The sequence below is a fragment of the Anomaloglossus baeobatrachus genome, chromosome 6 (genome assembly GCF_048569485.1).
Source record: "Anomaloglossus baeobatrachus isolate aAnoBae1 chromosome 6, aAnoBae1.hap1, whole genome shotgun sequence".
Taxonomy (NCBI): Eukaryota; Metazoa; Chordata; class Amphibia; order Anura; family Aromobatidae; genus Anomaloglossus; species Anomaloglossus baeobatrachus.
The window spans coordinates 561,561,247-561,588,954 of NC_134358.1; the positions used below are offsets into that span (position 1 = coordinate 561,561,247).

A 27,708-nucleotide genomic window follows, 5' to 3' on the forward strand; every position below is an offset into this window, starting at 1 on the left:
ACCGCACTGTGCAGGGACAACACCCCATGTCATTCAGCCATATATTTCCAGGAGGAATAATTGAGGACTGACAAATATGCTTCTTACATAGGGAATACATGTATTTACTAAGTTATTCCTCCTGGAAATAGAAGAATAAACTGCCCCTAGGGTGTCACTAGTTGTGAGGGTGCAAGAAAGTGTCCCTGTGCTGACAGTATTAACCCTTCCCCATCCCCACTAACTGGTAACACCCTGCTGTTTATTCATATATTTCCAGGAGGAACAACAGAGGTGCAGAACAACATAATAAAGATGTCCCAGATTTTTTCTAACCCTAATTTGCATTGGTAACTGGCGATATGTAGGATTATCATTCTCCACGTGCTCTGCGTCTGCTGGGGGTTGTAGTTCTCTCACTGGGCTGTTTTGCACAACAGATCTAATGTCTCCTTCCATGTTCCTTCTGAATATTCAGTGTTATTAAACATAGAAAATAACTTATATGATATGATACAACATAAGTAGAAAAATCCAACCATTATAACAAAAAACAAAAAAGGAGTATTAAAAAAATAAAAAATGAAAAAAAAAATTGGAAATTTTTCAAAAAAATTCTGCAGCTTTTAACAGAATTCCTCATTATTTTGTTAATAATGTCCGCTTTGTGTCGGTGAATAATAATGTGCAGATTTCTAACCTCCTCCAGAGATTCCAATATGGATAATCTTTGATGATCCCGTGTGTTACAATGTATCAGTGCAAAAATGTATCACGGAGGACTGGATACAAATGTAACAAACGCTCAGAAGCGATAAAGTAAAGCAGCTTTGTTCAGATGGAAGGGAAAAAAAAAGAAAAAAAAAAAAAAGGGTTCCACTTCACTGTTCACAGGGTTTTTGGAGTCTTTTTACCCCTGGAGAGGCTTTGAATAACAAATTACGAAACAAAAAAAGTGGATGTCACTTCCATGCAGCAACTCCTGTTGGAATCTGTCCTCACTAAGCACAATTTAATCAAAAAGCTGCAAAAAAATAAAAAAGCCAAAAAAAAAAAAAAAAAAAAATCACTTAAAACAAACAAAAATTACCCAGGAAATAAAAAAAAAAAAAAAAAAAAAATCTCAAAAAGATTTCTATTAGAAAATAATTTTTTGACTGTTTCAAAAGCCTTTTGATTCGGTTCCTTGGAGTGTTTGGCGTCTGAAGGCGACGGTCCGTCCTGTGCAAATTTATTTATCAACGCTATAATAAAATCAATGTTCATCCAGAATGAAAAAAAAAAAAATCCCCCGGGCCCCAAAATAGCGCCTCTCTTCTCCACAGGTCATGTCTGGTATTGCAGCTGTGGCTTATCCAAGTCAACACCAGTCAAAACCCGTGGACAGGAACGTTGCGCTTTCTAGAGAGTATAAAAATAAAACAAAAAAAATAAAAAAATAAAAGAGCAGGGAGTTTTATACAATTTTGTAGGACCCCCATTAAGTGTTTGAGTCGTCCTCTGTATCTGGGATAGCTCGGTGACAACCAATAAGGCAGCAAACATCTCCGACATTTATTTAGATTTTTGTGCAGTGACTGAAAAACATTAATTCTTGAAATTCTGCTTATTTTTCTTTCACATTTTACCTTAAGGATTAATTATATATATTTTTTTTCTTCATCTTAAAAATTAAAAAAAAAAAAAAAGTCATTTAAAACGTTTTTTTTTTATTGTTTTCAACATTAAAAAAAAATAAAAAAAAAAACAAAAAAACTTTCCCCGAAAAGTTTGATTGCTCGTTCTTGATACTCTACTATTGCAATATATGGTGAAATTAACCCCTTCAGCCCCCGGGCACTTTCAGTTTTTGTTTTTTTGCTCCCCTTCTTCAGAGAGCCGTAACTTTGTTATTTTTCTGTCAATCTTGTCATATGAGGGCTTGTTTTTTTTGCGGGACGAGTTGTACTTTTAAATGAAACCATAAGTTTTACCATATGGTGTACTGGAAAAAAGCAAAAAATATTCCAAGTGTGGAAAAACTGCAAAAAAAAAAAAAAAGTGTGATGGTACAATAGTTTTTGGGATGTTTTATTCATGGTGTTCACTATATGGTAAAATTGATGTGTCGGTGTGATGCCTCAGGTCGGTGCGAGTTTGTAGACACCAAACATGTACAGGTTTACTTGTATCTAAGGGGTTAAAAAAAATTCACAAGCTTGTCCAATAAAAGTGGCGTACGTTTTGCGCCATTTTCCGAAACCCGTAGTGTTCTCATTTTTCGGGATCTATGGCTCAGTGACTGCTTATTTTTTGCGTCTCGAGCTGACATTTTTAACGATATCATTTTTGCGCAGATGCTACGTTTTGATCGCCTGTTATTGCATTTTGCATAAAACTTGCGGCGACCAAAAAAAAAACGTAATTTTGGCGTTTGGTAAATGGTGTAGTGGCAAAAAAATTCCAATCAGATTAATTGATTTTATATTTTGATAGATTGGGCATTTCTAAACGCGGCGATACCAAATGTGTATATTTATTTATTTTTAACCCTTTAATTTTCCATGGGGTGATTTGAACTTTTAGTTTTTTGTTTTTTTTTTTTAAAACTTTTTTTTATTTTTTTCTTATTTTACTAGTCCCCCTAGGGGACTATAGCGATCAGCAATCCGATCGCTCTTCACGATCTGCTGATCACAGCTACACAGCTATAAACAGCAGATACAGTCACTTCCTGATTCATTCGCTCCGGGCCGAGTGAAAACGAAAGTGAAACGTCATAGCTACAAGCGTCATCACATGACCCTGTGCTACCATGGCAAAGACCGAAAATCCCGTGATCACTCACGTGACTTCCGGTGGGGGCGGCGGTAAAGTGAAAATCAAGGCCGCGCGTATATACATCTCGCTGCCAGACTTTGGCAGCGAGATGTAAGGGGTTAATGTTACAGGTGGAATGCGATTCCACTCGTAACATGCAGGCACATGTCAGCGGTTGAAAACAGCTGATATGTGCGCGGATGGCCGCATCCTGCTGGCGGCAGGGCTTAACGTCACACGCTCCATGACGGATATATCCGTCAAAGGTCGTGAAGGGGTTAAAGGGGTCCCTCCCATGATCATAGCTGGATGTTGTCGGATAGAGCTTGTAAATACACGGAATTTTGCAATTTACTTTTTTTAAAAATAAATTTCAGACATTCCTGAGATATTAACATTTTTCTTTACAGCTTATTGCCTTAGAGACCAACCAGAACCTGCCCAGTGCTTACAGGCTCTTTTCTATTGAGTTTGTAAGTGCTGCTCTGGCTGCAGTGGGCTTGAATCTGTTTAAACGCTGCTGCTACAGATCGACCACGGCATCTAAATGGTTTAAGCAGCTTTGATTGGATCTAGCTTCAGTGGCTGCGGTTACGGCGGCTGCTCCATATACATATAACTCAATACGCACCAGAAGATGGACTGGAACATTGGGAAGAGATTAAAGTGTGGAAATCCCTTCTAAACCGCACAAAAACCTACAAGTAGCGATGATCGAACCCGCAGATGTTCGGGTCCAATTGGTTCGGCCGAACAAAAAAAAAAGCCGGTTGGGGATTGACTAACCCCCAAACACCTGCCCGGATGCCAAACCCCATATAAGTCTATAGGAAGCTGAACACTGTGCTGCAAAAATGGCGTTAGGGGTAGGCATTATACTTACAGAGTTTGCCACGCAGCTTTAATGGTACTTCCTGGTCCACTCATCAGTCCTCAAACATATTCACTGCTTTCCCCGCCTACCAGCGGCTCTGATTGGCTGCCGGAAAACTACACCCCCACCCTTAAAAAGGGCTGGCGGGGTGTGTGGCATGGCCCTGCACTTAAATCCAGAGTGCGGTACTCAGGTCACCGGAAGTCATACCGTGGGAAACCCCCGTTGAGCAGAGTGATGTCACGGCCGCCAGCCGGCTCCCCCTTGTCAGTGTTTCCCGGAGCCTGGAGAGATCGGACATGGTTGTTTTCGGTCTCTCCAGGCTTGGATGTAGCAGAGCAAGGACCATCGAGGGACGTCGTGTGGATTACGGCGAAACTTCAAGAGTCTTTTTGGGCTTAATAAAGAGGGGAAAAAGGGTGCTGTATTTTAATTCAAATAAAGGATTTTTCTCTATGTTTGTGTTTACTTCTTTTTATTTATAGGATTATTGATGGAGGGGGTCTCATAGACCCCTACCCATCACTAATTCTGGGCTGAGGACAGTTGTGCACTGGTCATTAACTCCCATTACCCTGACTGCCACTGCACCAGGGAACGAGAAGAGCTGGGTAAAGCGCCGGAATTGTTGCATCTAATGGATACGATAATTCCGGGGCGACTGTAGGCGGATATTCTTAGCCTGGGGGGTCCCCAATAATCATAGGCCTCCCCAGGCTGAGAATACCAGCCCCCATCTGTCGGCTTTATCTTGGCTGGGTATCAGAATGAGGTGGACCGAACGACTGTTTTTAAATTATTTATTGAAATAATTTAAAAAAAAAAAAAGCTGTATGAGTTTCCTCTTATTTACATACACAGCCAAGATGAGCGCACAACTGGGGGCTGTAGCCGTATGCTTATCTGTGTTGGTATCACTAAACAGGGGATACTACACCTTGTTTACATTTATTTTACACTCCACTATAAGTACGTAGACAGCGCCTGTGATTCAGGCGCTGTTAGAGAAGGTGGGGACTGGGTCTACCGGCAGCCAATCAGAGCCGCTGGTGGGCGGGGAAAGCAGTGAATATGTATGAGCACTTATGAGCGGACCCGGAAGTAGAGTTACCGCTGTGGGGAGGCTTGGTAAGTAGATTGCTCCTACTTTATCCCTTTTTTGTTTTTTATTATCCGTGTGGCCAAACCAGAACTGTAACACGGACTTCCCAGAGAAGTGTATGTCCTGGTCCGGGACCCGCTCACCCGAACCCGAACACCCGCTGGTCAAGACAGATGCCGAACTTTACAGTTCAGGTTCGCTTATCACCACCTAGAAGTACTAATTATTGACATAACTATAATAGTCAAAAGAATTTGTGAATTATTTAATAAAAATAATATATCTACAAAAAAGAGAATTTTGTTTACTTACCGTAAATTCTTTTTCTTATAGTTCCGACATGGGAGACGCAGACCATGGGTGTATAGCTTCTGCCTCCGGAGGACACACAAAGTACTACACTAAAAAGTGTAGCTCCTCCCTCCTAGCATATACACCCCCTGGATCATCAAATACAGCCAGTTTAGTGCAAAAGCTGAAGGAGGACATCCACCCACAAGTAAAAACAGAGCAAAACCCGGAACAACCGGAGCCTCTGTCTACAACAACAGCCGGAGAAAACACACGGAACAAGAAAACTGCCAACAGGCAACAGGGAGGGAGCTGGGTCTCCCATGTCGGAACTATAAGAAAAAGAATTTACGGTAAGTAAACAAAATTCTCTTTTTCTTCATCGTTCCTTATGGGAGACCCAGACCATGGGACGTCTCAAAGCAGTCCATGGGTGGGAATAAACAGAAAACTGAGAAGTAGGCAAAACCTAACTTCACAAATGGGCGACAGCAGCCTGAAGGATGCGTCTGCCCAAGCTCGCATCTGCCGAAGCATGAGCATGCACTTGGTAGTGCTTCGAAAAAGTGTGCAGACTAGACCAAGTGGCAGCCTGACAGACCTGCTGAGCCGTAGCCTGGTGCCTGAAAGCCCAAGAGGCACCGACAGCTCTGGTCAAGTGTGCCTTGTTTCCCGGCGGGAGAGGCACTTGAGTACACTGGTAGGCATCGGAAGAGGCCGACCCAATCCAACGAGGTAGGGTCGGCTTAGAAGCCGAGAGGCCCTTACGCCGACCAGTGGTCAGCACAAAAAGAGAGGTGCACCGCCTAAGAGCAGCGGTGCGAAACACATAGATCCGGAGCGCCCGCACCAGATCCAGAGAATGCAACGCCTTTTCAAAGCGATGAGCAGGAGCCTGCCGAAAGGAAGGCAGGGAAATGTCCCGGTTAAGGTGGAAGGAGAAACCACCTTAGGGAGAAAGTCCGGAGTCGGACGGAGAACCACCTTGTCTTGATAAAAAACCAAAAAGAAAAAGGCGACTCCGAAGAGAGTGCAGCCAAATCAGAGACTCTCCCGAGAGAAGTTATGGCCACTAGAAAAACCACTTTCTGTGAAAGACAAGACAAAGAAACTGCCCTAAGAGGCTCAAAGGGGGGTTTCTAGAAGCCGTGAGGACCGGATTAAGGTCCCAGGGTTCCAAAGGCCGCCGGTAAGGCGGAATGATGTGAGATGCGCCCTGCATGAAAGAGCACACCTGAGCCAGCCGGGCGAGACGCCGCTGGAACAACACTGACAGAGCCGAGACCTGTCCCTTGAGGGAATTGAGGGATAGTCCTAGCTGCAGACCGGCCTGTAGAAGGGACAGGAGGGTCGGCAAGTAAAAAAGGCCAAGAAGCATGGCCGGAAGAGCGACACCAGGACAGGAAAATTTTTCAGGTCCTGTGAAAGATTTTTGGCCAAGGAATACTTCCGAGCCCGAGTCACAGTGGAGATGAATTCAGGAGGAATACCAGAAGTCGTCAAGATCCAGGACTCAAAAGCCACGCCGTCAATCTGAGAGCCGCTGAATTCTGGCGGAAAGACGGACCTTGAGAAAGAAGGTCTGGACGGTCCGGGAGATGTCACGGCACCTCTATGGACAGACGGAGCAGGCCAGGGTACCAAGCTCGCCTGGGTCAGTCTGGAGCAATGAGAATGACCCGACGGCCCTCCATTCTGATCTTGCGCAGGACTCTGGGCAAGAGCTAGAGGGGGAAACACGTAAGACAGACGAAACTGGGACCAATCTTGAACCAGCGCATCTGCTGCAAAAGCCTGAGGATAGTGGGAGCGAAGATCCACGTCCAGAGAGCTCCACTTGCGGCAGATTGACCGAAACACTGCCGGATGCAGAGCCCACTCGCCTCTGTCCACGGTTTGACGGCTGAGATAATCTGCCTCCCAGTTTTCCACGTCTGGGATGTGGACTGCGGATATGGAGGACTTGGAGTCCTCCGTCCACGGAAGGATTCGTTGAACCTCCAATCTTGCCAGGCGGCTGAGTGTCCCGCCCTGGTGGTTGATGTAGGCAACCGCTGTCGCGTTGTCTGACTGGACTCGAATGTGCTTGGCCGCCAACAGGAGGTGAAAGGCTAAGAGAGCTAGAAGCACAGCTCTGATTTCCAGCACATTGATCGAGAGGGCTGATTCGGCCGAAGTCCAAGTGCCCTGAGCTCTGTGGTGGAGATGTACCGCTCCCCAGCCGGATAGACTGGCATCCGTGGTGAGTATCACCCAGGACGGAGCGTCCCTGAAGAGAGAGGGGCCGAAGCCACCACAGAAAGGAGTCCCTGGTCTGTGGCGACAGAGCCACCAACCCGTGGAAGGAGGAAGTCCACTTGTTCCAACAGCGGAAAATGTCCAGCTGCAGAGGACGCAGATGGAACTGGGCAAGGGAACCGCTTGTATTGACGCCACCATCTTACCCAACACCTGCATTAGGTGCCTGATGGAACAACGGCGGGGCCTCAGCAAAGAGCGCACCGCCAGAGGAGGGACTGCTGTTTGAATAAGGGCAGCTTCACAAGTGCCGGCAGAGTCTTGAATTGCATCCCTGGGTACGTGAGCGGAGTCAGAGTGGACTTGGACAGAAAGACAAGCCACCCGAATTGGCTAGAGTGGCGAGAGTGAGCGAGGTACTCCGCTGACAGTCTGCACTGGATGAAGCCTTGACTAGAAGGCCGTCCAGGAAAAAAGGATCACTGCCAACCCCTGGAGGTGCAGAACCGCAACCACTGCTGCCATGGCCTTGAGAATACTCGAGGCGTCGTGGCTAACCCCAAGGGAAGAGCCACGATTGGAAATGTTCCTCCCCGATTGCAAAACGTAGCCAACGCTGGTGTGAAACTGCAATTGGCACATGCAGATAGGCATCTCTGATGTCGATGGATGCTAGGAAATCTCCTTGGGTCATTGAGGTAATGACTGATCGCAGAGACTCCATGCGGAAGTGCCGCACCTGAACTGCTGGTTGAGAAGCTTGAGATCCAGGATGGGCCGGAAGGAACCGTCCTTTTCGGGGACTAGGAAGAGATTTGAGTAGAAATCTCAGAACCGTTCCCAGTCGGGAACCGGTACAATTACTCCGTTGGCCTGCAAGGATGCCACGGCCTGTGAGAAGGCGGCGGCCTTGGAGCAGGGGGGGGGGAAGGGGGGGAAGTTGACAGAAAAAATCTGTTTGGCGGGCTGGATAGAATTCTATCCTGTAGCCGTGGAGATGGTATCCCGCACCCACTGATCGGAGACGTGTTGAACCCACACGTCACCAAAGTGGGAGAGCCTGCCACCGACCAAGGACGTTGCTGGCGCGGCCAGATAGTCAAGAGGAGGCTGCTTTAATGGCAGCAGCTCCTGCGGTCTTTTGAAGACGCGGCTTCGTGCGCCAGTTGGTCCACGGTCCTTGGCTGAGTTAGTGGACGAGGCCGAGGGCTTAGAGGACGACCAGTTGGAGGAACGAAAGGAACGAAACCTCGACTGGTTCTTGGCCTGGACAGGTTTCCTGGTTTGTGGCATGGAAGTACTCTTCCTGCCAAAAGCTTCCTTAATAATTTCATCCAGTTATTCACCGAATAGTCTGGTCCCAGCAAAAGGGAGCCTAGAAAGGAACTTCTTTGAAGAAGCATCTGCCTCACTCTCGAAGCCACAGGAGCCTGCGGATAGCGAGGGAAGTAGCCGAAGCCACCGCAGTGCGGTGAGAGCTCCAGTATGGCAGACAGGGCATAGGATGAAAAGGCTGAAGCCTGAAGGTTAAGGCAACCATTTCGTGCATAGAGTCCCTGGTGAGGGAATGCATCTCCTCTAGAGAATCAGAGATGGCTTTGAGAGCCCACACTGCTGCAAAAGATGGGGAGAACGAGGCCCCTGCCGCCTCATATACAGATTTGACCAGAAGGTCAACCTGGCGGACGGTGGAATCATTAGAGAGGTGCCATCAGCCACTGATACAACTGTCCGGGCTGAAAGTCTAGACACCGGAGGGTCCACCTATGGTGATTGAGCCCACTCCTTGACCACCTCTGGTGGAAGGGGAACAGTCATCAGAACTACGCTTTGGGAAGCGTCTCTCAGGACAGGCTCTGGGTTTGGTCACAGTGGCCTGAAAAACTGGAGTGGTTAAAGAACACACTCCCCGTTTTCTTAGGCAAGGTATACTGATGCTTTTCTGCCAGAGGGGAATGCTCCCCTGATACAGGCGGATTGAGGTCCAGTACAAATTTAATGGACGCAATCAAATGATTAGCATCTGCGTCACCTTCGGACAAAATGGTACATGGAGTAGCGTCCGAGCCCCTAGTAAAGGCATCCTCCTCGTCCTGCGAGTCGGCTCGTGAATCAAAGCTGCGGGACGAGGAAGGAAAGGGGACCCTGCGTCTCCATTTTAGGAGGACGGGGTCTGAGACCAGATGAAGAATCCTCTGTGAGCTTTGCTGAGCGAGCCGTGGCAGCAGAAGCGCCCTCAGAAGGGGGCTGATGCATGCTCAGCAGTGTCCGGGACAGCTGTCCCCTGGAGAGAGGGATTCAACCCAAGCCGGGGGTTCAGCCACCAGAGCCGGAGCAGCCGGAGGGACCACTGGGGATGAGCCTCCAGGCTGAGGCACCACTATGTTAGAGCAGGCATCACAATGTGGTTATGTGCTCGGTACAGGCAGTACGAGCCTACATGCAGTGCATATTAAAAACAGCCTTGCAGCCTTGCTCTGATGTGAGACATGCTGCAGAAGTGGGGGCTCTGGCCAGAATGACCCCCAGCAGAGTATATAAACAGAGTATATAAGCAGCTCCACAACCGGAGGTTGTGGCTTGCCAGACCGTTTACATAGAGACATCTCTGTGCCCTCCAGATCCCCCAGCCCAGGCCCCCAGTGTCACAATGTGGTTATGCAGACATTGAGAACGCTGTGAAAATGGCGCCGGAGCGAGGAGAGGGGGTGGGGCCTACTCTGAGAGCTGGATCCGGAGGGCAAATGAGGTATACAGGTGAGGGAATCTTTCCTCAGTGAGGAGTGTCCGTTCCTTGTGCTGAACAGCCGCTGGGCGGAGCCGCACTGTCCCTCTGCACGACTGACATGCAGGGGGAGTGAAACCGAAACTAGGCCTCAGGCAAAGCCGGGGCCTAGATTTAAACATGCGGCCAGCGTGCAGGCACCATCGGCGCGGTTCTCCAGTGAAAACTGGAGAACCGGCCGGAAATGTTAACACAGTCACATAACACACTCTCCCCAACATATAAAGTACAAGGGACCCCTTGGAAAGACCACTTTCTGTGGTAATAACGTCTCAGTACTTAGCTTGTGAGACGCAGGGCCATGTCCCTGAGGGATGAGCGCTCCGTCCAGCAGGATCCATACGGGCTGCGGATGGCGACCGGTCTCCTGTGAGGCAGGGAGAACCGTGTTGGCTCCCACTTCAAGCCAGAGCCCGAGGGATGGTGAAGGAGCGCGGCATGAAAGGGCTCCAGCCCTGAAATCAACCTTAACAACACCGCCGACACAGTGGGGTGAGAAGGGACATGCCGGGAGTCCAAACTTGGACCCGCTTTTCTTCAAACGCTTCCAAAAATGAAAACCAGATGAGAATGCATGTGTGGATGTGTGCCTCCTGAACACAAAGCGATAAACTGGCTGTATTTGGTGATCCAGGGGGTGTATATGCTCGGAGGGAGGAGCTACACTTTTTAGTGTAGTACTTTGTGTGTCCTCCGGAGGCAGAAGCTATACACCCATGGTCTGGGTCTCCCATAAGGAACGATGAAGAAATAATAAAAATAACTCATTATTATACTCATAAAAAAAAATATATAGGTCCAACACAAAAATCTAGAAAATATTGTGCATCGCTGCGGCTCAACTACGCCTGGACACGGCGGCAAAATTGGTTCTCACGCAGCGTTCCCGCGCTTCAGGAAGACTCAAGGCGTCGCACACACACACACACACACACACAGACAACCTGCTGCACGGGAATAAATAAAAGACAAAAAAAAAACAAAAACAAAAAAAAAAAAAAACTACTGCACTAAATACAAGCAACTAATGCACTGCTAAAGGCGGCGGGGGGCTTCCAAAATATATCAGGACTCTGCATGCGAATAATACTAACACCATACACGGCAGACTGAGCGCCGGTCCCCTTCCCGCAGGCGGCCAAAAACGGCGGCCCGCTCACGTGGTGGAGAGAGGAGGCGCTGTGGCAGCAGTGGGCGCTACTTTAACCATGGTAACTTGCTACGGACTGCTTCATGAGCTGTTCATGGAAGCTACATTATGAGCGGGGCTCATATGTGGGGTCGTTACCATGGGGGGGGTGGGGTGGGGAGGGTGGTGGTGCCGGTCAGGTGGGGTGGGACGGGGATGGGGACACTTACCCACAAACTAGCAGAAAGCACAAAGACACACTGGTGGACAAAAGAAGCAAGGAAGAAAAGGGAGAAACGTAAGACAATTTCTGAAAAATACAATTCACTCCCTCTAGATATAAAAATAATAACATACAAAAAAATAAAAAAAAATGCACAAAAGGCAAATGAGGGGCTATGAGGAGGGGGCGAGACGCTAAACCCACCTTGGCTAAGCTGGCTGTGAACAGCACGCATTCAAACAGCTCGCCCATCTTCTGTAGAAACTCGTCCACGTGCGGCCTCTTTAATACGTACACCTAAAATAACAGAGAAGATAAAATAAAAAAGGTAAAAAAACAAGCAAAAAAAAAAAGAAAAAAGTTATAGATTAAATTATTTAAAAGGCGACAAAAATGAAAAAAATAAAAATAAAATAATATAACTAACTCCATGGAGCCATTTTTCAGTTTTTCCTCCTGGTCTTTTCCTTTCTAATTTGTCCACTGATGCAGGAATATTAGAGTTGGTTGTTGTGGCTGTAAATGACATTTGTCGCGGCTGTACGCTGCTCCCGCGGCCTCCGCTCATCATTGCTCATCCATATGCAGTCAGCGCTGCTGTCCCCGCCCACTGGCCGGCCTGGGGTCTGTGATTGGTTGAAGTCAGACGTGCCCCCCCAGCCTGCGTGACCGCGTCTGATCCAATCAGTCATCGCGACTCATTCAGTCTCTAGAGTGCACAGCGAGCGGTCGTGCTCTATGGCCGCTCGCTGTGAGGTCCAGATATAGTAGAGCTGGAATCATTGTGGGACCTTGTGTGGATTACATCAGACCAGCAGGGTGTGTTGGGGTTAATAAAGTGGTGAACAAGGTCGGTTTTTGTATTTTATTCCAAATAAAAGGATTTTTTTGGTGTCTGTGTTTATTTACTGTCACTTATATATTGGTGATGGGGTGTCATAGACACTGCCATTTCTAATCAAGGACTTAGTGACTGCTGTGGGCTGCAATTAACTCTTTATTACCCCGACTGCCACCGCACCATGGCATTAGGGAAGAGTGAGGTAAAACTCTGGGATTGTCACTTCTAAAGGATGCGACAATTCCAGGCAGCTGGAGGCTGATATTTTTAGGTTGGACCTCCTCAGCCTGAGAATACCAGGCCCCAGTTGTCAGTTTCATCTTGGCTGGGTACCAAAATTGAAGGGGACCGCACATTTATTTTTTTAATTATTAATAAATAAATAAAAAGAAAAAAGCAGCATGTGGTTCCTCTTAGGCTGGAGTGACACTTGCGAGGGACTTGCACGAGTATCGCATCACATCACCCAGCACAGCCGCACACTCTCCTGACAGGAGTGGATCAGCTGCATGTAGCTCAATGCAGCTGCACGCTCATGTCTTAAGAGCGTCAGGCCGTGCCGGGTGATGCAATGAGAGACTCGCGCAAGTGTGACTCCGGCCTTACGGTGCACTCGCACGAGTTTAAGATCGCATCACGTGGCACAGCTGCACACGTGCGTGCATCTGCATAGAACTACATGGAAATGCACGCCCCTGTCAAGAGAGTGTGCGGCTGCTGGGTGATGCGATGCGAGACTCGTGCAAGTGTGACTCCGGCCTTACGGTGAGCTCACGGGAGCCGTATGACTTGCACAAGTATCAGATCGCATCACCCGGCATGGCCGCACACTCTCCAGACACGAGCATGCAGCTGCATAGAAATACATGCAGATGCATGCTCCTGTCTGGAGAGTGTGCGGCTGCCAGGTGATGCGATGCAATACTCGTGTGAGTCATACAGCTCCTGTGAGCTCACCGTAAGGCCGGAGTTACACTTGGTCTCCCGTCACATCACCCGGCAGCCGCACACTCTCCTGACAGGAGCGTGCATCTGCATGTATTTCTATGCAGCTGCACACTCCTGTCAGGAGAGTGTGCGGCTGCCGGGTGATGTGATGCGAGACTTGCACAAGTGTGTGACTCCGGCTTTATTTTGATACACAGCCATGGTAATGCCCGACAGCGGGGGGCTGCAGCCGTGGGAATATGAGGGACCCAGCACCGATTGTTTTATTTATTCATTTATTTTTACACCACGATACTCACCCGCAGACACTTGCACCGCTTTCTCCGCCCACTAGCCATCCTGGCGCATGTGATTGGTTGCAGTCAGCTGACAGGCTGCCACTCAGGGTGGGGGCGCATCTAACTGCAACCAATTACACACGCCGGTGGGTGGGGAAAGCAGTGAATATTCAATGAGGGTTAATTGTTGGCTCCGGAAGGGAAAGTGTGACCTGGAAGCAGCTTGCTGCCATGACGGAGGTTCAGTGAGTACACCACGCTCCTACCCCCTATCCCTTCTACCAACATTTTTAATCTCCGGATTCTGGTTCCCATAGACTTACTGTATATGGGCACCGCTTTGCGGACCGCATCTGTTTTTTTTTTTTTTTGTTTTAAATTTAGCGGATTTCTGCGAGTCCGCCCAGCTCTAGTGGGTAGAAATTGGTGGGGGAGGTGGGGGGGGAATGTTGCCAGAGTTTTTCCAAACTACATCAGGGCATTTTTTTTTTGGTGGTCCGTCCATCACCATTTTGGTGTGCATACAACTTTCTGATCTTTTTTTATTCATTTTTCTGGCAGGTGAAGTGACTCAAATTATAAAATTATATATACTATATACACATATATATATATTTTAATTATTTATTTAGATTTTTTTTTTGGGGGGGAGGAAGTAATTCAATGGTTAATCTTAAGCTAATCTTAATATATGTCTGAAAAAATTATGTATGTGTTTTTTGTAATTGCTTGGTGGCTTATACAATATACTGCAAGGCTTCACGGGTGTCCAGCACGGTAGAAAGAACGATCCGTGGTCTTCAGTAGAACAATATGGCTGCCTCCTAATGCAAGTAATCAAGGATAGGCCCGGCACACTGTGAACAGCCTATCCTGGATTACTTGAACCAGGCAGAAGCCAAAACTTCATGGACGGATCCGGAAGAAGTCTCCATTGTTTTTCTGTTTCTTGATGAGACAGATGATGAACGAAATATAGAACAACAGATACCAATGATATTAGAAAATGAAACAAAACACAATAGGATCAATTATAAGGAAAAACCTTAAAAATAAAATAATAATAATTATTATTATTATTATTATTATTATTATTATTATTATTATTATTCTAAAAAAAAAATGGTTTCGTTTTAGAAGACCACTCCTCATGGGCGGGGCATGGAGAACCTCATGGGCGGGACATGACTGATGACCTTACCTGATGTATTGTTCCATCAATTTCAACTGGGACAATAAAGTCAGCGTTATTAATTGGCTGGAGAAAAAAAAAGGAAACAATTAAAAGAGAAATTTATATAATAATTTATACTAATTATATATATATATATATATATATATATATATATATATATATATATATATATATATATATATATATATATATATATATATATATATATATATATACATATATACATACATACATACATACATACATACATACATACACACACACACATATATATATATATATATATATATATATATATATATATATATTTTACATTGTATCACACACAAAAAAAAAAGTACAGGAGCTTTTGTTCATGTTATCACTCCTCTTACTACTGCCATCCCCTCCCCACACAGTGACCCCAGTAAGTTGCTGGAATAGGCTAAGCTTGATAGGGGGATGATAACATGAAGAAAAGCTCCTGTATTTCACCCCTCCTTCCTGGGGGTCCCTGGGCAGAATACAGGGATAGAGAGGGGATTAGAAGTGGAAGACGAGCACAAAACTTAGACCCAGCTCATTAGACAATACCCTCCATGGTCAGAGGCGTTATATGATGGGAGGACAGGAGGTGGGCGGCAGACGGGGGCAGCACGTGGTAGAGACCACCCATACCTTAAATGAACTGTGCACCAGGGTCTCGTCCAGGTCAATGACCACACACTTCTTTCCATAGTCGTACACTTTCAGTTCTGGGAGGAGAAATTTTGTGGGTAGCTACAAGGAATATAAGGCACAAAAGGCAGAACAGAGTAGATTAGCGGAGGCGGTCACAGACGGCGGGTGAGTGGATGAATACATCAAATCATCTGTATATACAGGCCGGTAAATAAATAATACAGACACCTCTAATCCTATACAAGGCAAACCAGAAAATTTTCAGGGCCACCAAGTCTGGCTGGACTTGGGGCGAAAAAAAAAATTCCAATTTGTTACCATATTTGACCCAAACTTGAGCCAAGACCCCGAAGTCTATGGGGTCCGAACATTAGAGATAGAAAATGGTGCTTGTAAGGAAGCAGGACAACGATACTTACAAAGTTTCTGCGCGGCTGTCACACTACTTCCGGGTCCACTCATTAAACATTATGAATATTCCCTGCTTCCCCCACCTACCCTCTGTAACAGAGTCTGTGATTGGTTGCAGTCAGACTGTCCCCCACCTTCTGTGCCTGCATCTGTGATTTGCTGCCCTCACATGAGCTGTCTGGGTCCTTAAACTGAAGTGTAAAAATAAATAACTGGGGAAAAAGGAAAAAAAAAAAAGTGTGGTCCGCTGTATTTTGGTACCCAGGGCAGATAAAGCAGATAGCTAGAGGCTGCAGCCCCCAGATGTGTGCTTTATCCTGGCTGTGTATGAAAGTACTAGGGACCCCATGGGGAAAGGGGGGGTTGTTTTTATTTCAATAACATTTTTTTTTAAGGCATTGGACCCCCCCTCCCCCCCATTTTGATATCCACCCAAGATTAACTAGACAGTTGGGGGCTGGTATTCTCAGGTTGGTGAGGCCCATGGTTATTCCTTCCTCCCATCCAAAAAAAGAGCAGCCCGCAGCCACCTCAGAATTGGCGCATCCATTAGATGCGCCAATTCTGGCGCTTTCCCGGCTCATCGCCCTGGTACAATTGAAATCCGGGTGAAACAGCTGTGATTTGTATAAAAAAAAAAAAAAAAAATCTTAAATTATCATTATAACAGGTGCCCCGACTCCCTGCAGTACTAATGAGTAGGTGTCTACGAGATTTTTTTTTTTTTTTAATAAAACAAAAAAACATCCCCTTTCTCAGATTTATTAACCCCCAAAACACCCCTGCAGGTCTAACGTCATCCACACAAGCTCCCACAAGTATCCCGGCTCTGCTACATCCAGAGGTTGCAGTGCACGGTCACATTAGAAAACGTGAACGATCACTGCGGCATCCAGGACACACTGACAGAGCAGCAGCTGTGAGAGCGGTGACGTCAGTGAGTTCACCTGAGGTCACAGCTGTCGGTTCCCACGTTACCCCAGCTGTACTGAACTCACCTGAGGTGAACTCAATGAACTCCCCTCAGATTAACTAATTGATGTCAATGTCTGAGTACCAGATTAGGCTGTGTGCACATTGAGTATTTGGTTGCAGAAATCCCTGCACTAAATCTGCATCTGGCAGAAAAACGCATTGTGTTCTTAGTGCGCTTTTCTCCCAGGAGATGCAGATTTGGTGCAGAAATGTCACGCTAGGTATGGGGGAAGTATCAATCGTACGGTGCCAGGGGAGGGAAACCCTGTGTCTGAGGAAGGGGGAGATGGTGACCCCTGAACAAACCTACTGCTGGTCCCTGACTCCCCTGACCACCCTCGATAGGTTCCGCACCTATGCGCCGGGCAGGATACCAGACCTCAGAACTGGGCTCTAGATAGGGAATGGACAGGATTAGCACTTAGTCAATCTCACTATGTGCTTTCCCCTGTGTGTGCTCCAACCTCAAGCAGGGAAAAAGGGAACGCCAGGGAGCAGCTTGTGCAGCCAAATGCTGTGACCTTCTACAGCCGAACACCACAGGACTGTCTGTCAAGAGTGACAGACCCTTCACAAGAAATTTCTGCAACTAAATACTCATCGTGCACACGCTGCCTAATCCGGCATGAAATTCAATGAGTTCACCTGAGGCGAGTTCACCTCAGGTCACAGCTGGGGTACTGTGGGAACCACCAGCTGTAACCTCAGCTGAACTCATTGAATGCACCTCAGCTGAGCTCATTTAATTATATTCAATTCTGGATTAAAGGAATGCGTGCCGATAAACCAGCATGGAGTTCATTGGTGCCTTTTAAATCAGGTACTCCGGCACCATTGAAGTCAATAATCCGGTAATCCAGGACCACTGAACTCAATGCTGGATTACCGGAATGGAGTTCAAAGAGTTCACTTCAGGCTAGTTCACCGGAGGTCACAGCTGGGTTACTATGGGAACAGACAGCTGTGACAGGTTAACTCACTGACTTTACCACTCCCAGAGCTCTGTCCATGTGTCCCGCAGGTCGCAGCAATCGTCCACATTATCTAATGTGACCGCGCACAGCGACCTCAGGATGTAGCAGATGGAGGATTGTCATGAGACGTTGTGGTGTTGATTATGTCGAATTTGCAGGGGTATTTTGGAAGTTAATAAATTGAAGAAAGAGGGTGGGTTTTTGTTTTGCTTTTTTAAATAATGGGTTTTTCCTCTGTTTTGTGTTTGTTTATTTTAACTTACACGATTAATAATAGGGAGGGTCTCTGACAGCTGTCCCATTACTAATCCAGGGCTTCATGGCAGCTGTGACTCTTGACAAATCACAGCTGTCATTAACCCCTATATTACCCAGATTGCCACCAATTCAGGGCAATTGGGATGAGCCAGATAAGTGCCAAGATTGGCACATTTAATGGGTGTGCACATTATGGGGCGGTTGCAGGCTGCTATTTTTAGGCTGAGGAGGGCCAAATAACCATGGGCCTTAACAGCCTGAGATTACCAGCCCCCAGCTGTCCCCACTTTGGGGGACCCAGGCAGCAAGTGTGAGGGCAACCAATCACAGACTCTGTCCCAGAGGGTGGGCGAGGGAAGCAGGGAATATAAATAAAGTTTAATGAGAAGGCACGGAAGCAGCGTGCCAGCCGAGCAGAAACTCGGGAAGTATACTTGTCTTGCTTTAATCGCCATTTTGTTTCCTTTTACAGCACCCTAGCCCTTTATTAAGGTGGTCGAACCCGAACACAAAAACAGATTTCCCTGAGAAGTGATTGCTTGGGATCCATGCTCGCTCATTACTAGTTACGAGTACCGAGCACCAGAGCATGGCAGTGCCCGCTTATCACTAGTTATGAGTACAGAGCACCCGAGCATGGTAGTGCCCGCTCATCACTAGTTACGAGTACTGAGCACCCGAGCATGGTAGTGCCCGCTCATCACTAGTTACAAGCACTGAGCACCCGAGCATGGTAGTGCCCACTCATCACTAGTTACAAGCACTGAGCACCCGAGCATGGTAGTGCCCACTCATCACTAGTTACAAGCAGAGCACCCGAGCATGGTAGTGCCCGCTCATCACTAGTTACGAGTACTGAGCACCCGAGCATGGTAGTGCCCGCTCATCACTAGTTACAAGCACTGAGCACCCGAGCATGGTAGTGCCCGCTCATCACTAGTTACAAGCAGAGCACCCGAGCATGGTAGTGCCCACTCATCACTAGTTACAAGCAGAGCACCCGAGCATGTCCAACAGAGGGCGCTGTAATATAATAAAAATATATATATATATATATATATATATATATATATATATATATATATATATATATATATATATATATATATATATATATATATATATATATATATATATAAAAAAACAACACTACAAACCTAAAATATGCATTATCACAAGATTAAAAAAAAAAAAAAAAAAACTTCACGCCATTACAGATCAATAAAGTTACAATAGTAATTAAACTTTTTAAAACAAGGAATGAGGATGAAGAATAATGAAGAAAAAAAAAAAAAAAGTGATATAAAAGCAAAACAAAAGAATATAAAAAAGGGGGGGTTAAATAAAAATACATACACTGGGAATGGAAATGACCGGAGACTGATCGCCCTATGAGAGAAAAACAAAAAGAAACGGGGTTACTATGGGATCTACTGGAAATAATGGGGGATGAGTGGGAGGACCCCGGGATGTGACGGCTCCGCTCGCTCGACCTTTGCGGCCGCTTACCTTCTGGACGCCGCCATTTTCTTCCACCAGCGGGGGAGGCAGGGGGCTGGTGTTGTTGTTGGCGTTGGGCGGCTCGATGCTGTAGCTCCGGAAGCAGCAGAATAAGGAGCTGAAGATGCTCCGGCTCCGCGGCTTCTTCAGGCTGATGTTGCATTGTGAAACTGGAAAAAGACAGAAAAAGAAGGGACGTCATGGGACGAGTCACTGAGCGCTCCCTCCACTAGGTGGCACCAGCGAGCACTCCCTTCCTTTTAGGATAGAGCTCATTTGCATGTTTGTTTTCCCACTGAGCATTGCTAAGACGCCACCCAAGACTGCTATCCCTTATAAAAGATGGCCGACTCAGAACTTCAAGGGTTAATGGCTCCGAACCTGCTCTTGCGGTCAGCGGCCATCAGGGGGCGCAGCCTCACGCTGACGATTAGCGGCTCCGGCCTCGTTATTTATTTAGATTTCCAGCTGGAAATGAACAAAGCAGCAAAGCGGAAGCAGGAAGGAAAGCGAGCGGGGTCCGCCTGCCGGGGTCACAACACGGGGAAGGGGGCTCCAATCTGTGCCCGACTGCCGGCTGGGAGTAGTGGTCTCAACAGCCACAGGTTGGAGATCACTAAATATTAGACACCTACGAACTACAACTCCCAGCAGGTCTGCAGAGTCCCAAAAAAAAGCACAGATCTCAGCACTTCTATAGGGCAGAGTCACCGGTGCCTTTGGAAGGATTTGTATCAGTCAATGGAGCAAACCCTCAGCTGTGAGCAGTGATCGGTTGGTGCAGGTCCTCACACGTACGGCCGGACCCTGGCAGATCGGCCCATCCATGAGACGCAGACCCCCAGATTCCACATTTGGGGACCTGCCAAGATCCTCTGCGCTGGACTGACAGACAGGAAGTGGAGCGCAGCGCGTGCGGCATTCCTCCGCGTCCCCGGGGCCCGGCCGACAAACAGACCTTTCTTCTACAGAAGCCGGAAAATTCCCTCACTGCCTCCAAAAACGCGGAGCCGGAGGACGCTGCGCCCCAACGTGAGGCCCCGCACAGCGGCACCCGGTGCAAGATTAGATACACGGCTCAGCAGATGGTATCACACAGGATAGGATTAGATACACAGATCAGCAGACCGTATCACACAGAAGATTAGATATACGGCTCAGCAGACAGTATCACACAGAAGATTAGATATACGGCTCAGCAGACAGTATCACACAGAAGATTAGATATACGGCTCAGCAGACAGTATCATATAGGATAGGATTAGATACACAACTCAGCAGACAGTATCACACAGGAGAGGATTAGATACATGGTTCAGCAGACAGTATCACACAGGATAGGATTAGATACACAACTCAGCAGACAGTATCACACAGAAGATTAGATACACAGCTCAGCAGACAGTAACACACAGGATAGGATTAGATACACAGCTCAGCAGAGTATCACACAGGAGAGGATTAGATACACAGCTCAGCAGACAGTATCACACAGAAGATTAGATATACGGCTCAGCAGACAGTATCACAGGATTAGATACCCGTGAGTTGGTTTCCCAGCATGCCCTGTGTTGCGGTGTCACTACTCCTGTATGTTCTGGCCTCGTCTTCTTGGCTCGGGTGATGAAGGTGAGATCTCGGCAGCTCACTTTCCACAAGTCTATTAAAAACTCATCGGCCGGAACGAGCCGGAGCCAACTCCCGGCCCCATCTGCCCACGCCGGGCCTGTGAGGACACGGATCACCCCTGCAAGAGGAACCTACGAGATCCCAGAGATACTCAGAGAGCCAGTCCCGCTCCAGGTGTAAGATCTCCGCTTGCCGCCAGTGAACGGGACTCCAGAGGGTGTGGGTCTGCACCCGCTGGGGAGACACAGATTTGGGTACCTGACTGCAGTAACGTCTTCTAAAAGTGTGTATCCCTTTAAATGCACATACATTGTATCTTCAAATGTGTAACATTGTATCCAGCGTCCTGACAACAGTGACATTAGGCCTTGTTCACACATCAGTATTTGTTGTCAAATCCAGGATGGTCTCCAAAAACAGAAGAGGGAGACCCCAGCTCTGGGTGGAAGCCGCAGACACAAAGCACGGGAGATTTTAAATCAAGACTAATGATTTTTTTCTTCTTATATCCTCTAGTGCATTTGAAATAAAAATAAAAGATGGCTGCTGAGGGGGCTACGTCTTCTAGAGTGAATGGATTGGGTTCAGAGCGAAGACCCCTCCATAAGGGTCGGGTATCACCTGTGACATTCAACTGAAACTCACCAGGCTCACAACAGCTCAACCTCCTTAGATGCGGTGGTCAACAAGGCTTATGGCATCTAAGCGGTTAGGCAGAGAGGAAGTGAACAGGGCTTTGACTGTGTGCTGAAAGGAGAAAAAGATTCAGCTCACCTGCTAGCCAAACTGCTCAAATCCTTAGGGTGCAAGGGTCCGCTGGTAGGTCCACGCCAGCATGGGATAAGCAACAGCAAAAAGGAGAGGAAGGATCCAGCACAAATTCCTTGTTGATAAAAAGTTTTTCTTATTCTTTATTGAAGTTTTAAAAGCAAAAACAAAAGGAGACCGAAGATGGGAAACATACATTAAAGCATGGGTGCTCTTAACGCGTTTCGGACTTTAAATAAAAACAAACTAAGTAAGTTATGATTAAGGACTTAGTTTGTTTTTATTTAAAGTCCGAAACGCGTTAAGAGCACCCATGCTTTAATGTATGTTTCCCATCTTCGGTCTCCTTTTGTTTTTGCTTTTAAAACTTCAATAAAGAATAAGAAAAACTTTTTATCAACAAGGAATTTGTGCTGGATCCTTCCTCTCCTTTTTGCTGTTGCTTTGACTGTGTGCTGCAGCAGGAGCCTCCCCCCAATCCTTGACCAGGATAACCTTCAGACAAGCTGCATCCCTCAGGGCCCCAGACAATTCTACTTTGTGCAGGACTGTTTAACATCTTATTGCCCAGCGTCAAAACTCTACAGCGAGCATTCCCAGAACTGTATTTGCAGGTATCTATAGAATAAAGCCTGTAGAGAGGGTTCTGTGCTACCCTAGAGGCATCAATCCCAACCGTTTACACACTTCGATAGTTTAATGCGACTGTGACATGATCCAAAGGCACCCTTCACTGGGTCACTGTGCTCCTGTAGTGCGAGGAGGGACTAGGGAATTCAGTCCGCAGGACCCCAGGGGTCTCTCTTCGCTCGCTGTTTGGGACACAGTAAATCCTGTGCTTCATATATTTTGATATCCATAAGAGCTTTGTAATTACCAATTAGAGCCCCAAATGCTCTTCTTTGCAAAGTTGTATAGTCAATAAACTAAAAGGCTCCACTAGGGGGAGCTCACTGCAGACAGAATAACCCAAGCCCAATGTAGCACTGACGTCCCTGCAGAGACCCCACTCACCACCGCAGCCAGCCCGCACCATGCTGCACGGCGTCCCTGCTGTTCCCTTGATATCTCTCCACCAGGAGCTGTGCACACTGCTCCCAGGAAGTGCTCCTAGGGCATGCACGCACCGCTGCCCTTCACTTAAAGGGCCAGTGCGTAATTTCCTGGACAAGCCTCTCAGCCAATCTCTGAGAGGCACTGGGTAGTTTAGGCACTCTCCCACTAGGGGAAGTGCCTTATCAACACAATTAGTTAGTGGTTTGTTCCCTAGCCAGCTATTCTCAGGTCCCCTTGTCCTCTGTGCTTCCAATTACAGTGTACTGTGTCCTTACTGGCCGTGCCATCTGCCCTGGTGGTCCCAGCTTTACTAGTGAATGTGTGTCCACACCCGCCGTGCCATCTGCCTCAGACTTCCCGGTGGTCTTTGCTGCACTACAGACTTTGCCCGTTTGTCCTGTGTCTGTCCCAGCCATGAGGGTCAGCTGCCACAGACCCAGTCACTGGGAGCAGCACCTGGCATCTGCCTCACAGTGGGCGCTTAGTCAAGTCCTTCCCACTAAAGGGTAAGTCCGGGTTCCCCCTGTGGTCCAGTGGGTCAACTCCTGCTCTCCACCTTACCATCTCCAGCAGTGAGCATTACAACCGGTATAGTCAGTACCAGAGCTCCCCCTAGTGGCAGCTACAGGAACCAGGATTCTTCCCTCAGTGTTTTTTTTCTGTTTCCTTTGGAGTGCAGCCTGAACAACTGGCAAATGACTTCTCTCATCTTCTGAAATATTTTTTTTTTTTTTTTACATGTTCCAGATGTTGCAGAATCTCTTTATTAGGCGGCTTTCACACTACGCTTTTGTAACATGCGTCATGAATGTTTTTTGCTGCAAAAGTGGATCCTGTTTTTGCAAAGAAAAACGCATCCAAACGCAAGTGTTATTTTGCAGGATCCTGTCACTTTAAGTTTATGGGCGGGCATTGGAGTCATGTGATCAGGAGTGAGGGGAACTGAACGTGAAAGACTGGGAGCTGACATCTGATTGCTGCGGACGCTGGTAACCAAGGTAAATATCGGGTAACTTGCTTGGATACCCGATATTTCCATTGGTTACGAGCGTCTGCAGGTGCCTGCTCACTGCACATGTAACCAAGGTAAACATCGGGTAACTAAGACCGCGGTTACCCGATATTTACCTTGATTATGAGCGTCCTCCACTCTCAGGCAGGGGGAGAGAGGGAGGGAGGGGGAGAGAGGGAGGGAGGGGGAGAGAGGGAGGGAGGGGGAAAGAGGGAGGGAGGGGGAGAGAGGGAGGGAGGGGGAGAGAGGGAGGGAGGGGGAGAGAGGGAGGGAGGGGGAGAGAGGGAGGGAGGGGGAGAGAGGGAGGGAGGGGGAGAGAGGGAGGGAGGGGGAGAGAGGGACTGATCACCCGAGGCTGGTTTCTGGGCATGCTCAGTAGAGCAAGCAAGATCCTGTCTATCAGCATGCCAGCGTTCACATGCGTTTGCGTGCTGTTTAGTCAGGATCCAGCAATTTGCAGTATTTGGACGCAGCTCAAAAACGCTACAAGTAGCGTTTTTGTAAAAAGTTAAAAAACTGCAAGTCGCTGGATCCTCACTATAACACACACAAACGCAGGTGAACGCATGTTGACGTGAGTCCATTGCAAATGCATTGAAATGAAAACGCATTTGCACTGGATCCGTTTTTGCGTTAAAAAAACATTCATGATGGATGTTAAAAAAAACGTAGTGTGAAAGCAGCCTTATCAATTATTTACAGATAATAGACACTATTAAGGCCGCGGGGCTCGTCCTCAGTATCCTCGCCTACATATCTCACTCCGGTATTATGGTGCGGCCTCACTTATAATGCATCGCTTCTAAATGGAGAGAGCGTAAAGCTCACCCAGGAGAACGCCGCATGAAATATTAATGTCAGCGCCCAACACAACAACCACAAGCAAAAGTGAGGATTGTGTGTGCTGCCCCAGCCCCACTTTCCCATCTCATCGCTTTTGCTGGACTGTAAAATAATATGCATTTAAAAAAAAAAAAAAAAAAAAAAAAAGCAGCAAAAATGCAACATGTGAATATGCCCTGAAATGGAAAGTACCTGGAGAAGGCAACAGTGTACGCAGATTCTGAAGGTTGAGACATTTTCTTTTATTATTCGGGGATTTCCATAGTCGGCTCATGGAGCTGCAAGTTTAGAGCTATTATATATATCTACATACACTATATATATACACACACACATATATATATATATATATATATATATATATATATACAGTTAGGTCCACAAATTTTTGGACAGTGACACAAGTTTTGTTATTTTAGCTGTTTACAAAAACATGTTCAGAAATACAATTCTATATATAATATGGGCTGAAAGTGCACACTCCCAGCTGCAATATGAGAGTTTTCACATCCAAATCGGAGAAAGGGTTTAGGAATCATAGCTCTGTAATGCATAGCCTCCTCTTTTTCAAGGGACCAAAAGTAATTGGAGAAGGGACTCTAAGGGCTGCAATTAACTCTGAAGGCGTCTCCCTCGTTAACCTGTAATCAATGAAGTAGTTAAAAGGTCTGGGGTTGATTACAGGTGTGTGGTTTTGCATTTGGAAGCTGTTGCTGTGACCAGACAACATGCGGTCTAAGGAACTCTCAATTGAGGTGAAGCAGAACATCCTGAGGCTGAAAAAAAAAGAAAAAATCCATCAGAGAGATAGCAGACATGCTTGGAGTAGCAAAATCAACAGTCGGGTACATTCTGAGAAAAAAGGAATTGACTGGTGAGCTTGGGAACTCAAAAAGGCCTGGGCATCCACGGATGACAACAGTGGTGGATGATCGCCGCATACTTTCTTTGGTGAAGAAGAACCCGTTCACAACATCAACTGAAGTCCAGAACACTCTCAGTGAAGTAGGTGTATCTGTCTCTAAGTCAACAGTAAAGAGAAGACTCCATGAAAGTAAATACAAAGGGTTCACATCTAGATGCAAACCATTCATCAATTCCAAAAATAGACAGGCCAGAGTTACATTTGCTGAAAAACACCTCATGAAGCCAGCTCAGTTCTGGAAAAGTATTCTATGGACAGATGAGACAAAGATCAACCTGTACCAGAATGATGGGAAGAAAAAAGTTTGGAGAAGAAAGGGAGCGGCACATGATCCAAGGCACACCACATCCTCTGTAAAACATGGTGGAGGCAACGTGATGGCATGGGCATGCATGGCTTTCAATGGCACTGGGTCACTTGTGTTTATTGATGACATAACAGCAGACAAGAGTAGCCGGATGAATTCTGAAGTGTACCGGGATATACTTTCATCTCGGATTCAGCCAAATGCCGCAAAGTTGATCGGACGGCGCTTCATAGTACAGATGGACAATGACCACAAGCATACAGCCAAAGCTACCCAGGAGTTCATGAGTGCAAAAAAGTGGAACATTCTGCAATGGCCAAGTCAATCACCAGATCTTAACCCAATTGAGCATGCATTTCACTTGCTCAAATCCAGACTTAAGACGGAAAGACCCACAAACAAGCAAGACCTGAAGGCTGCGGCTGTAAAGGCCTGGCAAAGCATTAAGAAGGAGGAAACCCAGCGTTTGGTGATGTCCATGGGTTCCAGACTTAAGGCAGTGATTGCCTCCAAAGGATTCGCAACAAAATATTGAAAATAAAAATATTTTGTTTGGGTTTGGTTTATTTGTCCAATTACTTTTGACCTCCTAAGGCTGGTTTCACACTACGTCTTTTTAACATCCGTCAAAAACGTTTTTTTAACGGAAGTACGGATCCTGTGCAAATCCGTTTTCATGTCAATGCATTTTCAATGGACTCGCGTCCACCTGCGTTTGCGTCCGTTACACGCAGGATCCGTCCTTTTGCGTTATTTTAACATGTTTCAAAAACGCAACATGTAGCGTTTTTGAGCTCCGTCCAAATACTGCAAATTGCTGGATCCTGACTATAACGCACGCAAACGCAGGTGAACGTTGCATGCTGATAGACAGGATCCTGCTTTTGGACCGAGCATGGCCAGAACCAGTCAGTCAGTCAGTCAGTCTCTCTCTCTCTCTCTCTCTCTCTCTCTCACAATGCCCGCCCCGAAACATCCACTGCAGGATCCTGCAAAATAACATATGCGTTTGCATACGTTATTTGCTGTAAAAGCAGGATCCGTACTTCCGTTAAAAAAACGTTTTCAACGGATGTTAAAAAGACGTAGTGTGAAACCAGCCTAAGGCTGCTTTCACACATCCGGCTTGAGCTGTGCGGCTCAATCCGGCTGTGCAAGCTATGCAACGGATGCGGTGAAAACACCGCATCCTTTGCATAAGTTTTTCCCATGCGGCCCGTCCGGTTTTTGCCGCTTGCGGCATGCTACTGAGCATGCGCAGTGGCAAAAACCGCATGCGGCAGCCGGATGCGTTTTTTGCCGCATCGCGCCGCATCCGGCCTCCATAGGAATGCATTGAAAAATGCACCGCATCGGCCAAATGCGGCGCGATGCAGGTTTTTTTGCCGCACGAAAAAATGTGCCAGGCAACGTTCCATCCGGCCGCCGCATCGGCTAAATCTGCTGCATGCGGCAAAAACCGGACCGAACACGAGCCCATGCGGCACTAATTAAAGTCTATGCAGAAAAAACGCAACCGGCAGCAAAAAAAAAAAACGGTTGCGATTTTCCTGCAAAGTGCCGTATTGTGCCGCATTGCAGAAACCGGAGGTGTGAAAGCAGCTTAAAATGTGGAGTGTTTGTAAAGAAATGTGACAATTCCTACAATTTCTATCAGATATTTTTGTTCAAACCTTCAAATTAAACGTTACAATCTGCACTTGAATTC

At 46.9% G+C, this 27,708-nt stretch overlaps 1 protein-coding gene across 2 annotated transcripts in view; it reads right to left on the reverse strand.

The window, feature by feature from the left end:
* Window positions 1-27,708, reverse strand: part of CTDSPL (CTD small phosphatase like) — a 60,398-nt gene that overhangs the window by 5,435 nt on the left and 27,255 nt on the right. Inside the window, exons 2-6 of one of the 2 annotated variants that reach the window (XM_075315730.1) lie at window positions 19,470-19,630; window positions 19,317-19,349; window positions 15,340-15,441; window positions 14,689-14,745; window positions 11,625-11,717 (exon numbers count right to left, since the gene is read on the reverse strand). In XM_075315730.1, coding sequence (XP_075171845.1) covers window positions 11,625-11,717; window positions 14,689-14,745; window positions 15,340-15,441; window positions 19,317-19,349; window positions 19,470-19,630 — 446 coding nt within the window. The remainder of the gene's footprint in view (window positions 1-11,624; window positions 11,718-14,688; window positions 14,746-15,339; window positions 15,442-19,316; window positions 19,350-19,469; window positions 19,631-27,708) is intronic. The other variant, XM_075315732.1, reaches the window with a different exon arrangement.